At 37.2% G+C, this 19,562-nt stretch overlaps 1 protein-coding gene across 1 annotated transcript; it reads right to left on the bottom strand.

Moving 5' to 3' along the window:
- Window positions 1-2,725: 2,725 nt before the first annotated feature.
- Window positions 2,726-14,598, bottom strand: LOC110773815 (transcription factor MYB3R-5-like). Its single transcript, XM_088244640.1, has 7 exons — window positions 14,496-14,598; window positions 8,819-8,984; window positions 8,539-8,611; window positions 8,391-8,446; window positions 3,701-3,802; window positions 3,406-3,534; window positions 2,726-3,087 (listed from the first exon to the last, which is right to left on the bottom strand). The coding sequence occupies exons 1-7, from the start codon at window positions 14,596-14,598 to the stop codon at window positions 3,027-3,029; spliced, it is 690 nt and encodes a 229-aa protein (XP_088100766.1). The 3' UTR covers window positions 2,726-3,026.
- Between the last annotated feature and the right edge of the window lie 4,964 nt (window positions 14,599-19,562).

The following is a 19,562-nucleotide window of genomic DNA, read 5'->3' as shown; positions in this document are numbered from 1 at the left end:
GATTGGGTAACTGAAAATCTCATGTACCTGGCACTGGCACTTGATTTTGAGCCACATAAGTCTCCTCCGTCAACATTGCATTTGAGGGAACAGTTGGTGGGGTGGTTTGAGGTTGCTTGTAGCCTGCTTGTCTTGACAAAAGCTGCATCAATGACTCTAGAGTCAATGATGCCATCTCTAAGTTGCTGCATTACATACAATCCATACATTATACACAACATACATAAGTTGATATAATACTTTATTGAGGTCCATATTTCAACTAATGTTCTTGTAGTTTCTGCAATGCTATATTTTTAACTTTACCATGGAGGACATGCTGCTTGTGTCCTAGATCTTAATGATATCCATGAAAAAATTAAATATTGATCACTGTAAACTATTGACCAACACTATTTCATAACATCTGCATCCCTATAAAGTTTCATGATAAACATATATTCAAAGTGCATATTAGTTAGTTTGGCTATAAAATATGAGCATTGAGAATAATAGAATCAATATATTTTGTGACCTGAAATTTTAATTCTACATCATGTGCAAATACAAAGCTGGGTGACATTCAATCAACTTGACTCAATTAAATTTTAAATAAAACAATTTGTAATGTCAAGTTCCAGTAGAGAGAAAATTGAGATATAACAGAGACAGAACAATTGAATTATATTTGTGAAAAATTCAGAGAGAGAAAAGGCAAAACTGAACAAGAATTAGACAAACTTCTTAAATTTGAGATATTATTTCTTAAATACACGCATTTCATTAACATGTACTGTATTGCACACTTCTCGACTGCAGTTATGTCAATTCGAACCCTGGCATAGCAGACAAGCTCTACTAGAAAACACTAAATCTTTCTTTTAGTCAAGCATAGCAGAACATTTGAATTATATTTGTGAAAATTCAGAGAGAGAAACACAAGTTAAAAGAACCAAAAAGGCAAAACTGAACAAGAATTTGAAAAACTTCTTAAATTTGAGTTATTATTTCTTAAATACACGCATTTCATTAACATGTACTGTATTGCACACTTCTCAACCGCAGTTATGTCAATTCGAACCCTGGCATAGCAGACAAGCTCTACTAGAAAACACTAAATCTTTCTTTTAGTCAATCACTCACTGTACGCATAATGCAAATGATCACTATATAGAAGAACATAGGCTATGTGAATTAAGATAGTTGATTAGAGCAATGTGTTCATTCTCTTGTGACTAGATTTGAATCCCCTGTCCCTAATTAATTAGAGTAGTTTAGAACATGACATTTTAAAAATGTAAAACAAAAATAGAACAAATGCATTTAATTCATTTGAACAGTATAGTTGGCATAACAGTAGCATTCGATTACATTTAACACAGATTAAAGCACTTTGCTAGCGTCATATTGGAACCTAAATTCTTTGTACATGTACTATTCCTTTTCTTTTTTTTCTTTTTTGGTCAAGTACATATTCTACTCCTATTATATCATATTTTGGGTTTTTTGACCCTGAAGGTATAACTTTTATCCAACCAAATTGAAATAGGAAATTACTCTCAGTTTATACAGAAAAATTATTAACTTTTCATGGGTTTTAAACATTATTTTTTCTTTATATGTTATATCTAACATCCATAGGACTCCAAGCTAACCTAATAACACCCCTAAATGCCCATATCTATGTACTCAATTCATTCTATACCGCTTCCCTTTGCAATCTTTAGGATAAATCTCTTCAAAGATAATAGATTGTCTCACTCTTTCACTCAATCAATTGTCTCACTCTTTCACTCAATCTCCAAGATACAAAAAAACACTTACTTTGGGTTCCTGAGAGAAGCTTCAAGATGACCCACCCAAAACTACGGCTGCATGTCAAGTTTTCCGATGTCGATGTGGTGGGAGTCTGATGCAGCAGTTCAAAGCACCAATACAATGAGCGGAAATTTTTATTTATTACCAAGGAATATTATAACTCAAATATGGAAACAAAATTAAAATTGTTTAATAACCATGTGTAGAAGATCAATCGAGGGATACTGTAACTCAAATCTGGAAACAAAACAACAAATCAATCAATTTTCCTAAATAATTATAATGATATGAAAAATAGAGGCCCCAAAAGCAAAACAAAAAACAGAAAACCTAAAATCAATCTCGTTTGATTTACCAAATTTAATTGAACAAACCACACATATTCAAAACCCAATATCCCAATGCTTGAATTCAACTATTATTTTCATCGACACTACACTACTACAAAAATCAAAATAGACGACGGTGTTACCGTCGTGTATCCGGTTTTTCAACCGTCGTGAAATCGACCGACATCTTTTGATGCATAAAACCACGACGGTAAATTCCCGTCGTCTATTATTTGTAAAGACGACGCTTTTACTAAGAACCGTCGTCTATTAGATGTAAAGACGACGGTTATAAAAACTGTCGTTAATTATCTGTAAAGACGACGGTTCTTTGTAAAAACCGTCGTTGTTTCAAAGTAAAGATCCTTAATTATAGGAGTAAAGACGACGGTTTTTATTTAACCCGTCGTTGATTATTTGTAAAGACGATGGTTGTTTACGAAAACTGTCGTTAATTATTTGTAAAGACAACAATTTATATAAAAACCGTGGTCTAATAAGTTCCAAAACTATTACATTTTAGTTCTTTTTTGTTTCCTATGATGTTATACAACGATTTTAACTAGAAAACCAACCATAATGCTTTATTATGAAATATATACACCCAAAAATTATTTCTTTCATAAAACTTGAAGATTCAATAATTATTACATAGTTGAACAATCTTTATTCTACAACAAACATACTTTATATATATATAAAATGAGGAATTCTACATAATCAGCTTCAACTAGTTACATGTAAAGTGGATGAATACCCAAAGTTCATTGGTTTGCCAGCCTTCATTCTTGAGCTCTTAGATGAGTGTGCTTTTGAGGCTCAAAGGTTTTTGCACAAGGTCTTTCTGCCAAGGCCTAACCTTAATTCACCATTCCAGACATCAGGATGCATATCCACATGTCAGTATGAATCTAATTTTCTCTTCAGTGCATTCCAATGATTTTTCATTGCATTGTCAGTCCTGCCAATTTCAATACAAATTAGAGGAGTGAGTGCAAGAAGGAGCCAACCTCCCCATTTAAATTGTACGTGTTCATAAACATTAATTACACAATCATATAATGATTTATCTATGTGCATAGTAAACTTTATCTTCACCAGCAAAAAGTACACAAATAATGCATGTCTAAGATCTAAATTTTGACCAATTAATATCATATATTAATTCCTATCCAAGAGATAAACAATCCAGATTTTTACCTCATTTGCACCACATACATTCACAAGCAAAAAACTATGTACATATTTGTTCAACCATCAACTTTCAGTTATTGCATACCTTCCAGTTAGAAACCTTGCTATTTCTGCCCATTTGTTACCAAAGACTTGGTGGTAGTAAGTAAGAACCCACTCCTCTTCTTTTGTCCATGCATTTCTATTTATAGCCGGGCATAAGTGACTGTACCACCTGAAAGTAATTACTAACTTAATTATTGTATAGTCTATAATATTTCCATAGCAAACTATTACAAAACACAAAGGATGCGAACCATAGATTTGCAGAACATATGTTGATTGAAGGTACAATGTGAGCCAAAAGTTTGATGCACTGACTAGAAATCGTTGTTGCCTACCTTTCTCGGCATTGCTTGCCCATTCGACATGGTAAGAACTTTGCAATAACAGACCATCTTTTAGCACCATGTCTCTCAACTTGTTTGATTATGCAGTCATCACTAGTAAAAAAGAACCCTTGCGCGACCAAACTTCGCGCGACCAAACACAATTCGTCGCACAAAGTCACTTTGCGCGACGAAAATTAAACTTCGTCGCTCACAGTATTACGCGACTACATTTTGCGCAACGAAACACAAATCGTAGCACAAAGTCACTTTGCGGGACGAAAATTTGCGTGACGACAAAGCATCGTCGCGAAAAGTAACTTTGCGCGACGAAACACTTAAATTCGGTGCACAAATTCTTGCGCGACGAAGTGTGGTTCGTCTCGTAAAGTCTTTTCAAAAATAAATTAAATAAAAATTTATTTTTAAAAATCTATGCATGACTTTGCGTGACGAAACACTTAAATTCGGTGCACAAATTCTTGCGCGACGAAGTGTGGTTCGTCTCGTAAAGTCTTTTCAAAAATAAATTAAATAAAAATTTATTTTTAAAAATCTATGCATGACTTTGCGCGACGAAACACTTAAATTCGGTGCACAAATTCTTGCGCGACGAAGTGTGGTTCGTCTCGTAAAGTCTTTTCAAAAATAAATTAAATAAAAATTTATTTTTTAAAATCTATGCATGACTTTGCGCGACGAAAGACAAAAATTCGGTGCACAAAGTCTTGCGCGACGAATTCTCGTTCGTCTCGCAAATTGTTTACAAAAATAAATAAAATAAAATAAAAATGTTAAAAAATTTTGGATGACTTTGCGCGACGAAATAATAATCTTCGTCTCGCAAAGTCTTTACAAAAATTAAAAAAAAAAAAAAATTATTTTGTTAGAAAAATTATATTATTGTAGTTCGGATTGGGTTTTTGTTAGAAAATATATATTTTAAATTGACGATCGAATTGGTTCATTGTATTCATATAGGGTCAAGGACTGTAGCTGTAAAAAATCATTAAAATTGAAATTGAAATAACCGTTAAATCGTGATTTTTTTTTTTATAACCGTCGAAAAGTTTTGTCCTATTACTTGATCTCTGAATGTTTATTTTTTCCGATTTTTGGCGTATATAATCTCGAAGTATAAACAAACAAGTTTGACGGTTGGATCGTTGAAACTAGTTTCGTAGAATGCGTATGCCATCAAAACAATATATTCACTAATCATTAAGAGTTTATTTATACTTTCATTAAATACAACATAAGATTTTGTGGTATCCACTAGTGTAAATATTTTAAATTGAAGATCAAATTGAGTCATTGTATTCATATAGGGTCAAGGACTGTAGTTGTAAAAAATCATCAAAATCGGAGTTAAAATAACCGTTAAATCATGATTTTTGTTTATAACCATCGAAAAGTTTTGTCCCATTACGTGATCTTGGAATGTTTATTTTTTTCTGATTTTTGGGGTATATGATCTCGAAGTATAAACAAACAAATTTGACGGTTGGATCGTTGAAACTAGTTTCATAGAATACATATGCCATCAAAACAATATATTCACTAACAATTAAGAGTTTATTTATACTTTTGTTAAATATAACATAAGATTTTGTGGTATCCACTAGTGTAAATATTTTAAATTGACGATCGAATTGGTTCATTGTATTCATATAGGGTCAAGGAGTGTAGCTGTAAAAAATCATCAAAATCAGAGTTGAAATAACCGTTAAATCTTGATTTTTCGTTTATAACCGTCGAAACGTTTTGTCCTATTACTTGATCTCTGAATGTTTATTTTTTTCGATTTTTGGCGTATATGATCTCGAAGTGTAAACAAACAAGTTTGACAGTTGGATTGTTGAAACTAGTTTCGTAGAATGCGTATGCCATCAAAACAATATATTCACTAACAATTAAGAGTTTATTTATAATTTCATTAAATACAACATAAGATTTTGTGGTATCACTAATGAAAATATTTTAAATTGAAGATCAAATTGAGTCATTGTATTCATATAGGGTTAAGGAGTGTAGCTGTAAAAAAATCATCAAAATCGGAGTTAAAATAACCGTTAAATCGTGATTTTTGTTTATAACCATCGAAAAGTTTTGTCCCATAACGTAATCTCTGAATGTTTATTTTTTCTGATTTTTGGGGTATACGATCTCGAAGTATAAACAAACAAATTTGACGGTTAGATCGTTGAAACTAGTTTCATAGAATACATATCCCATCAAAACAATATATTCACTAACAATTAAGAGTTTATTTATACTTTTATTAAATATAACATAAGATTTTGTGGTATCTACTAGTGTAAATATTTTAAATTGACGATTGAATGCAGTCATTGTATTCATATAGGGTCAAGGAGTGTAGCTGTAAAAAATCATCAAAATCAGAGTTGAAATAACTGTTAAATCTTGATTTTTCTTTTATAACTGTCGAAATGTTTTGTCCCATTACTTGATCTCTTAATGTTTATTTTTTCCGAATTTTGGCGTATACGATCTCGAAGTATAAACAAATAAGTTTGACGGTTGGATCGTTGAGTAGCTTTAAATTTGTTTATTTTGTATGTATAACACTTAAGAAATTGAATAGTATATATATTTATTAGTAGGTTTTAATTTTTTTTTAAGACTTTGCGCGACCAATATAATAATTCGTCGCGCAAAGTATACTCTAAAAATTTGGGCGGGTACCAAAAATGAGAATTTTTTTGAAATTTTTTTTTTACGACTTTGAGCGACTAATATATAGTAGTTCGTCGCGCAAAATATACTCTAAAAATTTGGCGAGAACCAAAAATGGGAATTTAAGAAAAAAAAATATATTACGACTTTGCGGGACGAATATATAATTCGTCGCGCAAAGTTTTGCCGGACCAATATATAGTCGTTCGTCGTGCAAAGTATACCCGAAAAATTTGGCGGTTCCAAAAATGCGAAATTTTTTTAAATTTTATTTTCCAACTTTGCGCGACCAATATATACTAGTTCGTCGCGCAAAGTATACTCTAAAAATTTGGGCGGGTACCAAAAATGCGAAATTTTTTTTAAAAAAAAAATTTCCAACTTTGCGCGACCAATATATAGTAGTTCGTCGCGCAAAGTATACTCTAAAAATTTGGCGTGTACCAAAAATGGGAATTTAAAAAAAACAAATTTACGATTTTGCTGGACCAATATATATAGTTCTTCGCGCAAAGTATACCCGAAAAATTTGGGCGGGTGCCAAAAATGGGAAGCGGGAATATTGTGGTCGCGCAAAACCCTAAAAATTTGGGCGCGCACCAAAAATGGGAATTTTTTTTTATAAAAATTTTCGAGACTTTGCGCGACCAATATATTGTTTCGTCGCGCAAAGTGATACGGTTTTTAAAACCAAAATAACACCTCCACCATTATCTCAATGTCTTCTACTCTTACCTCTCCTCTCTCTTTCCTTCTCCCCAAATCCTACCCTTTCTCTCACACTCACTCCTCTCACTTAGTCTCTCATCTCTCTCTTCACTATCTCTCACTCTCACTCACTCTCTTATCTCTCTTTTCATCATCTCTCACTCTCACTCACTCTTTCCTCTCTCTCTCTCTCTCACTATCTTCTGTATTCTCTCACACTCACTTCTCCCTCTCATTCTCACTCACTCAAAATCTTGCCAAAAGGTATATTCTCTCCAAAGTTTAATTTTTTTTCTTCATTAATATGTGTTTTTGGAGTTAGTTTTGAGTTTATGCCAATTTTTTGTTATTTTGTTGTGATTTGACAATATTTGTTTTTTTTGTAGGGAATCGTCGAGACTTTGACGGCTAAAGTTGAGGATTTGGACGCTATCGAAACATATCCTCCGCCACTACCACCACAATAGGCTTGTAGATTTTATTATTGTACTTTGTTAATTTATGTGTACATTTTGAATATTATATATATTGGATAATTTGACCACTATTTTTCATATGTAATTTTATTTTGAATATGTCAATTTAAATTAAAGTAATTAAAAAAAATCATACAATTAAATTAAATTTAAAAAGTAAAAATTTGAAAAATTAATATAATGAAATTGATATAAAAGAAATAATAAAACAAAATGTCAAAAACCTTGGGCGACAAAATATTTTGTCGCGCAAACTATTAAACTAGTTAATTTTAATTAAATTTTTTTTAAAAAAAAAATAAAATAATAATTTGAATATTTCGTCGCGCAAAGATTTACGCGACATTAGGATTCGTCGCGCAAAGTGTATTTGCGCGACGTTAACTTTCGTCGCGCAAAATAATATTATTCGTCGCGCAAAGTAATTAATATTCGTCGCGCAAAGTTGATACTATTCGTCGCGCAAAGTTGATACTATTCGTCGCGCAAAGTAGTTATAATTCGTCGCGCAAAGTATCTTTTAGCGACGTTAGTATTCGTCGCGCAAAGTTGTTATAGTTCGTCGCGCAAAACCTTTCTTTACGAACTTTGCGCGACAGAACTTGTGCGACCAAAATTTCGTCGCGCAAACTTTGCGCGACGAAATTGTACTTTGCGCAACAAAATTATTGCGTCGCGCAAAGTGTTTTTTGTAGTAGTGCATCTTCCTGAAATCCAGATAAAGGCACAAATAAACCATGATCACATATCAGTTTAGCATATATATAGTAAAAGCATGATTTCCCCATTGTTATAAAAGCATGCAAGAGTATTTTGCTTGCACCTCCTTTGTCCAGGGTCCCTTCACAACTTCAGGATTTAGAACCTTTTGCCAGTGCTGCATAAATATAAGAACTTCAGTATTTCCTTCTTCATTAACAATGTATCAAAAACTTACATGCTAAACTGGCATTAACAAAACTACCAAACTAAGGAATTTCCACTACTGACGTCTTCCTCTGTCCAGAATTTCGCAGACCGTCTCATCGGACCAGTGGCTCTCCTAGAACAGCAAAGCAGACCATTCATCACAGTAAAATATCAAATTAAGCATTTACCCATAACCAGAAAACTAATAACCAAAGAAAAAATTAACTCAAATGGCGATAAGGCATATAACAAGGTAATATAAGGAAAAAGGTTAATTGAAGAATCAGATGCCTTCATAAATATGCCCCATTCATGTAAAAAGCTAATTGACGCAACATACCGAGTAGCAGAGCTTGGCTTGGAAGTAGGGGAGTCAAAACAGCCTTCAATTTCATATAATGCTTGCAAAAGGAAACCCATTTTCTCGTGTGGATCCACAACCTCCTCCTGCAGCTGCTCCTTTTTCACTTTCGCCATGATCTCTTGCAAAATAAGTTGTTCACAACCTTGAACATATCACAAGCAGAAAACAAGCCCTAAATCCGTTAAAGTTTGCATCGCTGGCTGCTGGTGGTGACTGATGCGAAGAAGACGATGGCGTCGGTGGCTTGGATGAGAAAGAATGGCATCGCACTACTACATTTTAGCGTTTGCGCGACGAATCAAAAATAGTCGCGCAAAGAACAAATCTGTCGCGGAAACAATAGCGCGACAAATATATCGTCGCGCAAAATCAGTCGCGCAAATACCGTCACGCAAGACTTTGCGCGACAAAACTATAAAATATCGTCGCGCAATACCCTTCGTTGCGCCAATAGTTCAGGGATGACAAACATTCCGTCGCTCAATATTTTGCGCGACGAGAATACAGGCGTTGCAGCAACTATGCGCGACGACTTCAATCTGTCGCACTGTTGTTTGCGCGACGAATTAACAGACGTTGCATGAACATAATGCGACGACAGAGTTTTGTCGCGCAAACAATATTTGAGCGACAAATATTTTGTCGTTGCAAATACTTTGTGCGACGAATAAGGATCGTGACTCAAACCCTTGCGCGACAATGATTTATTTGTCGCATTTTCTTTAGGGGACAAATACGTCTGTCGCGCAAACCGAGGATTATTTTCGTTTACGATATATTTTTATGGTTTTTTTATTTTTTTAAAACGTGATTTGCGCGACGGGTCATTTATTCGTCGCGCAAATATTAGTAATTAATTTTTTGTTTAATTTATGTGAAAAAAAGAGTTTTTTGATTTATTTTATTTTTATAATTAAATCAAATTGCAATTGAAAAATGTAATGAAGAGAAAATAGTTTTTTAAAACATAATATAAATGTATAATATACAAGAGAAATATTTAAAATGTAATTAAGAAAGTAAAAAACTAATTAAACAATGTAGCTAAATCTACTTCCTCGTCTGGCAAATGCGGCTCGGAGGTCTGGACATTGGGGACAGGGGCAGAGGTTTGGTGGCCATGCGCAGAGGTGGACGGGGGAACAAAAGATGGTACGGGAACGCCGGACTGGGCCATGGACTGTATAATCTGAGCCATCTGTGCCATCTGGGTTTCAAGCTGGGCCACCTTTGCTGTCAAAACACTATTTGACTGCGACGATGAACGGGATCTAGGTTCCCGCCGCCGGGCATTCCCCATCCCTCGACAGTATGTCCCTGGCCGCCTCCCTAGAGTCTGATCCAAGGTGTCCGTCAAGATCTGAAACCCCGCATCCTGTGGAGGAGCCACAGACTCGAGCGGCGTATCGGAAGGAAGCTGGGAGGCGGACTCCTGAAGAACCAACTGGCTCTTCTCAATCATGGTCGTCTGTTTAACATAACATAAAATATAAATAAAAACATTTATATAATAACTATGAAACTTGAACGCGTAAAATAATCATTAAAATTAAAGACTACTTACATGAAGGGACTCCGCCAACTCATTCCCAGGTCGAACATAAACGTCGCCGAAGACGTCAATCTCTGGGAATTTGGACCCCTCCTAAATTGAACAAGAGTATAAAAATGTTAGTACAAAAAAGAAAAAGAAATTAACATTAATGACATATTAAAAATTAAATAAAAGCAACTTATTATTACCCGACGTCGCGCATCCATCCTATAGGAGAAGGGCCTGGAACCTGAATGATGGAGAAGAGTCTTCTTCTCCCTATTGCCCTTATTTGCTTTAGCCATCTTCTGTTATACAAAAATTAAAACGTATTATTTGAAATTGAAATGAAATATTAAAAAATGAAATAAACAGTAGTAAGAAACGTGTAATAATTTTGAACTTAATATAAAAAATACCACATAATCAGCCTCCTGAAAATGACCACAGAGCCACTGCCAACTATCCTCCCGCCCCTCAAGCTCCTTCGGGCAACCCTCCTGAAGAGCAACCTGCAGATCATCAAATGCCTGAAAGTGGTGGTGCAGGTCGCTCTTCCACTGCTTGTACCTATCAGCGAAGAGTCTGTTGATGTACCCCAACAACTCATCGTTGACATTCTCTAAATTGTAGTTCATCTACAATAAAATAATTACATACATTAAATATTTAAAATATATAAAATTGGAAGGAAAAACAATTAAAATGTAAGATACATACCGACAGGTGTCCATGCATCTCGTTATGCACCACATCAGGCACGGCCTTCCAAGACTTCCATTTCATCGGACAATAGGTCCGAACGACTGCACCAACATCGTGCGCCAATGAGCTATGTTGGTCTGCCGTTGGGGCAGCCCGATGATGATCGTCGTATCTGATGTTGATACGAGAGTTGTTCACACGGTGCTGGAAAGGCGATGACGCCGCCTGGCGCTCATTGGTTGCGCCACTGATGACTCTGATGACGCCGGCGCATGGGGGGCACTGGGACCCACTGGCAAGTCGGGCAACTGTGGTGGGCCAGAGGGAGGTGACATCATAGTCGGGGGAGGCAAACTACGTGAAGGTTGCACCGGCTTATGACTTCTGCTGATTAGGTTTGACATCTTGCAATAAAAACAAGCACCAAAGTTTAAAAAAAATAGTTACTGTAATACAACAATCTAATAACAAATATAACATTTATTTCATTTCATTTAAAATAGAGTCAACGTCTAATAACAAATATAACAAATATAACAAATAAAACAAATAAAATATAACAAAAATATAAAACATTCTTCATTAATTATAAAACATAAAAATTATTCCAATTTAGGGTCATTAGATAAACTAAGCTAACAAACATACAAATAAATCAAATTTACCAATATAAACTAAGCATATTTTAACAATATTACAAATTTAATTAACGCATATATGTTGGCGTACGGTTTGCGATTTCGGAGTATCCGGGACTCCAATCCACAATCCGTTGAATCCTATACGATCCTAGACATACAAGGTACATCATACATGAGTTTGAGTTTCATCCAATGGTCCGAACAAATCAAACCGTTAAATCGCACAATAGGCGAAATCCATTCGAGGCTGAAACGGTATCCAAATTGGAAACCGAACACACCTACACGCTCATGACAACTAGTGGATCGCATTGGGACACAATGTGATTTTGCTACAGTTCCATAGCGCTGCCACACGCGGCAGCAGCGCATGTATGTGAAAAAGCGATAACGATCGCCGGAAAAAATCTCAAAATGAAGGCCCAATCTTCCTACCCTAGGCTCAGGACATCGAATAGAGGCAGTTTTCTTCTCGGACATAGGCCAAAAAATGGCCGGAAGTGGCCGGAATTTCATCCCGAAATCCGGCCAAAATCTTAGTTACAAAATTAGACAACGTACGCTACAAATTTAACAAATCCTATCCAACCATCAGCTAGACAATAAAAAATAGGGGGAAAAGCATACCTCACTCGTCAGATTTGGAGGCCGGAGGAGGGAGAACGAAGCCGGAGATATTCGCCCAAAACCGGATAAATTCCCGCCGGTTTCTCGAACCCAATCGTCGCGGCGGCGGCTCAGAAAGGTCTGAGTCCGTTGGCGGTGATCGCCCGGTCGTTAATGTGGAGAGTTGAGGTGGTGGCCGGAGGAGAGAGAGAGAGAGAGAGAGAGAGAGAGAGAGAGAGAGAGAGAGAGAGAGAGAGAGAAGAGATAGCGGCGGCGAGAATGAACCAGAAGGTCCGAAACTGTCGAATTATTATCAGACCTTTGCGCGACGAAACATAAAGTGTTCGTCGCGCAAACCAGTAAAGTGTCTAAACGGTGCGTTTTCGATTAAAATTTTCGCGCAAAACTGAAAATATTAACTTTGCGCTACGAAATAAAATCCCCATCGTCGCGCAAAGTCGTTGCAGTAGCGGCAATTGAACCGCCAAAAATTTCACGACCTTACGCGACGGGGACAAACTGTTTCGTTGCGTAAACATCATACCCTAAACCCTAAACCCTAAACCCTAAACCCTGAACCCTGAACTCTGAACCCTGATCACATAAAACCCTAAACGACATCAACCCATTGCGCGACGAATAAAGTTTTGTTCGTCGCATCTACAAGTTTTGCGCGACGCCAGTTACTCGTCGCGCAATTTCTTCTATAAAATTTGAAACAAATTGTTTTCATAGCATACACATTCTACGAAACTAGTTTCAACGATCCAACCGTCAAACGTATTTGCTTATACTTAGAGATCGTATACACCAAAAATGGGGGAAAAAAACGTATAGAGATCAAGTAACGGGACAAAAGTTTTCGACGGTTATAATGGAAAAATCACGATTTAACGGTCAATTTTACTCTGATTTCGATAATTTTTTACGGATACAATCCTTCACCCAACTTGAATTCAATGACAGTATTTGATCTTCATTTCAATCGATTTACACTAGTGGATATCACAAAATCTTATGTTCTACTTAACAAGTTTATATATAAACTTTTAATAGTTAGTGACTATACTGTGTGAATCATATACGCATTATAGAAAACTTTTTTCATCGATCCAACCGTCACACTTGTTTGTTTCTACTTAGAGATCGTATACGCCGAAAATCGAAAAAAAAAAGGTATGTAGATTGCGTAACGGGACAAAAGTTTTCAACGGTTATAAAGGAAAAATCACGATTTAACGGTCAATTTTACCCCGATTTCGAAGATTTTTTACGGATACACTCCTTCACCCTATATGTATCCAATGACAGAGTTTGATCTTCATTTCAAATTATTTATACTAGTGAATACTGAGTTAAAATTCCTAAGTGTCATGTATAGAAATATTTTTAAAAAAATTAAAGTGGTTTACGCGACGAAGTGAAATATTTCGCCTGTAAATAGTTTGTACGACAATGATTTTTCGTCGCGCAAACATTTTTGTGTCGAGTTATTCGTCATATCGTCACGCAAAGATCAGTTTTAAATTTTTTCCTGACACTTGTGTTTTTTTGGGAAAATTAACCTTGCGAGACGAAAAATATCGTCGCGCAAGGGTTACTATAACGACGCTGGTGTTGTCCGTCGCGCAAAAGACACTTCGAAACTATTCCCGGACACTTGTAAATTTTTTTGGACAATTATTCTTGCGAGACGGAGATAATCGTCGCGCAAAGGTGTTTGGGCGACGCCATTAGATTTTTTTCGTCGCGCAAAATTTTGTTTTATTTTTAAAAATTAAATTGATATTTAGTGTAAATATTTGTTGATACTATATTTGTATTTACTATATATGCAAAAGATGATCACAACTTGTTTTAGGGGACGTGATAAAGCATATATTTATATGGTTTGGATATCATATATTTATATGATAAAGCATATAATTGTCCTACTATATTTATATTTTTTCATACTATATTTGTATTTTGTTATACCTTTATTCATTCGTCTTTTTACAAAACTCTATGCAAATATATGACGTTAATTAGGAAAAGTTACTGACACAAAGAGAAAACATGTACATTTCATTAAATTACAAATAAATTACATTATTCATCAGATGAACATGTACATTTCATTAAATTACAAATAAATTACATTATTCATCAGATGAACTATAATAACCTTCGTTATCACCACTATCATGACTATCCGTCTCCCAATCCTCTTCCTCCTCCTCTTCCTCCTCCTCCTCCATAAGTACATCATCATCGTTGTTGTCCCCCATGGTTGGATCGTATCGCGGAAGATCACTGAGGTCAATTGTAATTGACTGAATCGGTATTTCTCTTGAAGACACTCCGTCAATCTGAAATGGTTCTTGAACAACATTTGTATCGAAAAGTGTATGTGCATCATTTTCCATGGAAGAGTCTAAACGTTGGTCAACGACGTCGACGTCGTTGTCCGATGGGTCTAGTTATGGTATATCATACACGTTCCTCTGATCCATATGCTGAACCACTTTCCAATCGTTCCCCGCTTTAGGGTCATTTAGATACACAACTTGTTTTGCCATGTTTGCCAAAATGTAAGGGTCGTCATCATACCAAGTTCTGCTCATGTTCACAGATAGTAACCCATGATCGATTTTAATACTTCCCTGCCTATTTGGGTTCGTATCAAACCATCGACACTTAAACATGATCACTTGGTATCGGTCTTTGTAAAGCAATTGCACGACAGTTGTGAGTTTGCCATAGAAATCAATGTCTGTACTTTCCCCTCCACCTGGAACATGGACACCGCTGTTTTGCGTACACAACTTGTCATCTCGTGCATGACCTAAAAACTTGACGCCGTTAACATGGCAACCTGAGAACAATTCTGCTCGGAGTGGGCCGAATGCCAAGTTATATAACTCTTCACTGTAAGTGGGGGAATTCTCTGATTTCAACTTATTCACCTAATATTATAAAAAAAACATTCATAGGTTAGTTTGGAAAAATGTAATAGCACAATATATATATGAATTAGAAAACACTTATAACTTACATATTCCAAAAACCATTGTGGAAACAATTCACGGTGTTTCTTGGAATACAAATGTGATGGATGTTCTCGCTTCATCATCTCTTCATGTTCATCTAAGTATGCCAATATCTCATCACAATTGTTCAATACGAACCAATGAGCTACCTCCATGTCATTTCTGGAAAACGATTCTCCTCGTACAGGATCTCCAAAGGGTCGTGCGCTTTGGGCAAAAACAGAAAGTTGCTCATTTCTCATACCTCCGTCATTATTGCGCTGAGGTCGATTGAAAGCCGTGTCCACATCCTTTAAATACATTCCACAGAAAGTAAGCGCCTCATATTGAACCCAAGCCTCTACAATTGATCCTTCGGGCTTCGCTCTGTTGGGTACGCTTTTTTTCAGCTCTCCGAGTAGCCTGCCAAAATAAAACGAAATTAGCAAGTAGTAAGCATGAGATAATGATGCATACATAAATGATGATGATTATATACCTTTCTATTGGATACATCCAGCGATAGTTGACTGGACCAGCAAGCAATGCCTCTTCTGGCAAGTGAACCATCACGTGAATCATACTCGTGAAGAAAGCCGGAGGGAATATCATCTCAAACTTGCATAAGACTTGGACAATGTCTTGGCGCAACTGATCAATGTCTGTCTTTCGCAACGTTTTTGCCATCAGTTGGGAAAAAAATCTGGACAACAATATGATTGGCTCGACTACATCTTCCGGCAATAGGTGTCGAATCCCCACAGGAAGTAAGCGTTGCATAAACACATGACAGTCGTGACTCTTGAGTCCAGTAAATTTACCCCCGTCAACCCTCACGGAACGTGCGATATTAGAAGCATACCCGTCAGGAAACTTTACAGACGATACGAACTGTAGAAACTCTTTGTTGTCATTCGGTTTCATGGAAAAAAATGCAAGATCCCGTATAGCTTTATCACTGCCCCTTTTCAGCCATAAACCCTTTCGTATGCCCATTCTTTCCAAATCAAGACGCGCTTTCGGAGTGTCCTTTGTCTTGCCCTTGATATCTAGAATCGTTCCCATCAATGTGTCAAACACATTTTTCTCAACATGCATAACGTCGAGATTGTGCCTAAATTTTAGTTTCGACCAATATGGGAGCTCAAAAAACATAGACTTGTGCGTTCAGTTCATATGTGTAGCAGGTCTGGTCCGACTAACTATTTTCCCAAACGGAGCAAAATCCAAATGGTTAAGCTGTTCCAAGATCTGATCACCGGACCATTCTCTAGGTTTTGCGCGACGCTCTTTGTTCCCGTCGAACTCTATATCCTTCTCCCGCCACTCGTGGTCCCATGGCAACCATCTTCGATGCCCAAGGTAACACACTTTTCCAGCGTGCCAACCGGAAGTTACATCTTCCTTGCATACAGGGCATGCCATATAACCCTTTGTGCTCCACCCCGAAACCATTGCATATGCGGGAAAATCATTCACAGTCCACATAACTGCCGCCCGCAAAGTGAACATCTTCCTAGTAGATTTATCGTACGTGCGCACCCCGTTTGTACAGGGCATGCTCATCAACCAACGGCCTTAAGTACACATCGATTGACCTGCCAGGATCCTCAGTTATCAAAACAGTCATCATCATGTACTCTTTTCTCATGCATTTCCAAGGGGGCAAATTATATGGAAATACGAAAATCGGCCAAGTGCTGTGGTGTTGGTTTAGAACCCCGTACGGATTGAATCCGTCAGTCGCAAGTCCCAACCTCACATTTCGGGGATCAGCAGCAAACTCGGGGAACGTTCGATCGAAATCTTTCCATGCCTCCCCATCTGCAGGATGCCGCATCACATCGTCGTCTACCCGTTTTTCCTTATGCCATCTCATGTCTGTGGCAGTATGCGTCGACATATACAATCGCTGCAACCTTGGTTTCAGGGGCAGATAACGCATGACTTTTTGTGGAATCTTACTCATTCTATTCTGAGATGTCTGTTTGAACCTCGATTCATTGCATATAGGGCATGTATCCAACGTTTCATACTCTTTATAGAATAACATGCAATTATTTTTGCAAGCGTGGATCTTTTCATAACCCAATCCAAGACCACTCAACATCTTCTGTGCCTGTCTGTGATATTTCGGCAAACAATTGTCTGTTGGAAGCATTTTCTTGAAAACCCCCAAAAAGTAATCGAAACACAAGTTCGACATACGATACTTTATTTTCCCGTGCATTAGCTCCACAATCGCCGTCAGAATGGAAAAGCGCTCGCACCCCGGGTATAACTCATGGTTGGCATTTCTTAACAGGTTTTCATACTGTTCGAACTCTGCACTGTCCATTGGTGTAGGCACATCATCTTCTCCTTCCTGAGTGCTGCTGGTCGATGCAAATGGAAAAGCATCATGTATAATATCCCTGACTTGTTCATTAGGATCCACAATAGGTTCAACATTGTCCATTCTTGTGGCCCCTGAAGATGAAGCGATGTCTACTTGTTCCCCGTGATGGTTCCAAGTGCTGTATGTCTCAATCATTCCATTTCTTACTAAATGAAATCGAACATGTTCAATTGTCTCCCACAACATGTTGTTACACCTCCTGCAAGGACACCGGATTCTAGTTGCACCTGGGTTGTGTGTCCGTGCAAAGTCAATAAAATCCTCGATTCCATCCAAGTATTCGCATGCGCACCTATCCGGGTTCTGTATCCACCTCTTGCTCATCTTTCCTGGAACCACAATCACAATACAACAATCATGTTGTATTCGTACAAAATCTTTCCTTATGCCTCTGGTAAGGGCCCTATCCCATTCGGAAATGCATAGCCATGTCATGTAATTTATAGCTACATGAGATTAGATTTCGACGTGGATAAATTTCGGCAGCATCTCGGTACAGTTCTTGAGGTGTACCGTAGATATAAAATACCTACGTACCACCCGAAGAACGTACCGAGACGACACCGAAATCTCCACAATCGAAACCTAATCCTGTAGCTGTAAACTACGTGACATGACTATGCATTTCCAAACTGTCCAAAATATGGGACAATTCAAGAATTAATTGGACCGTAGTCGTGGTTTACCCACCCATGCGCGGTCCAACTAATCTCAAACGGGAACTAAGCTTTATAAAAAAAAAATGTACAAAGTTAATTTCAATTAACTTCGTACATTAACGTACATTCATAATTTAACATCATATTATAAACATAATTTCATAAATCAATATAAATATAATGTAATACATTTTATATTATAAAACAACGAAAATACCTTCTAAATCGTTCTCCTCCAATCGCTAATCACATATAATATTCCTATATACAAAGAAATTAATGGTGTTAGTATGAATTTACAGTAAAATTTTTACACTAACGATAAAAAATGCATACCTAATGACCGTATCAGAGGCAGAAGTAGCTCAACTCATAAACGAAATGAAAATGATGAATTTTGTGTGCCGAAACCTCTGGAGAAAGATGCAGCAACAGCAGAGGCAAACTGCAATTTTTTCTGCAGTTTGCCTCTGCCATGGACGTGCTAAGCTTAGTATAGACGACGAGTTTGCGCGAAGGATAACTCTGTCGTCGCGCAAGATTCTTCCGTTTTGCACGACGAATAATTAGTTCAACATATGTCGCGCAAACCACGTCACCGTCGCGCAAAGGTTATTTCCCAGTCGCGCAAGGTACTGTCGATATCGATTTTTTGCGCGACGATGTAGTTCTATCCGTCGCACATAATTCGTCGCCCAAACAACGTGCGACGAAAAGTCTGTCGCGCAATCTGCTGTCGCGCAATTTTTTGGCACGAAATGCTATCGACAGTAGTCCGTTCTTCGCGCCTTTTTTTTGCGCGATGAATGTTTTTACTTGTCGCGCAAAATACCTTAGCGCGACGAGGAATACTGTCGAGCAAAGTTCACCGCCAAATAAATTTTTCCGCGCGTTTTCCCAGCTACTTTATGCGACGCTCTTTGTTTTGGTCGCACAAACAGTAATTTGCGCGACGATTAATATTGTCGTACAATTGTGCGCTACGATTTATGTTACCCGTCGCGCAAAACGTCTATGTGGGACGAATTATCCTCCGTCGCGCAAAAAGCCGTCGCGCAAGGGCTAAAATGTAGTAGTGTCGGTGGCGTTGTGGTGTCAATGGCGTCGCGGCGTTGATGGCTTTGGTGGCTTCGATGGCTTCGCGGCGTCAATGGCCTCGATGGCCT

Source organism: Prunus avium, chromosome 7, assembly GCF_965620075.1.
Source record: "Prunus avium chromosome 7, drPruAviu1.hap1.1, whole genome shotgun sequence".
In the NCBI taxonomy this organism is placed as follows: Eukaryota; Viridiplantae; Streptophyta; class Magnoliopsida; order Rosales; family Rosaceae; genus Prunus; species Prunus avium.
Note: the sequence above shows the minus strand (reverse complement) of the source record. Positions and strands in the feature narration are given on the sequence as shown.

Excerpts from the sequence above, each read along its gene's own strand:
- LOC110773815 (XM_088244640.1), bottom strand. The coding sequence starts at position 14,598 with ATGGGGGACAACAACGATGATGATGTACTTATGGAGGAGGAGGAGGAA. Across the intron at positions 8,612-8,818 it reads AAGCCAAGCTCTGCTACTCG|GAGAGCCACTGGTCCGATGA; the intron begins GTATGTTGCGTC and ends TTGCTGTTCTAG. Across the intron at positions 3,803-8,390 it reads GGACCCTGGACAAAGGAGGT|TGATGACTGCATAATCAAAC; the intron begins GCAAGCAAAATA and ends CTTTTTTACTAG.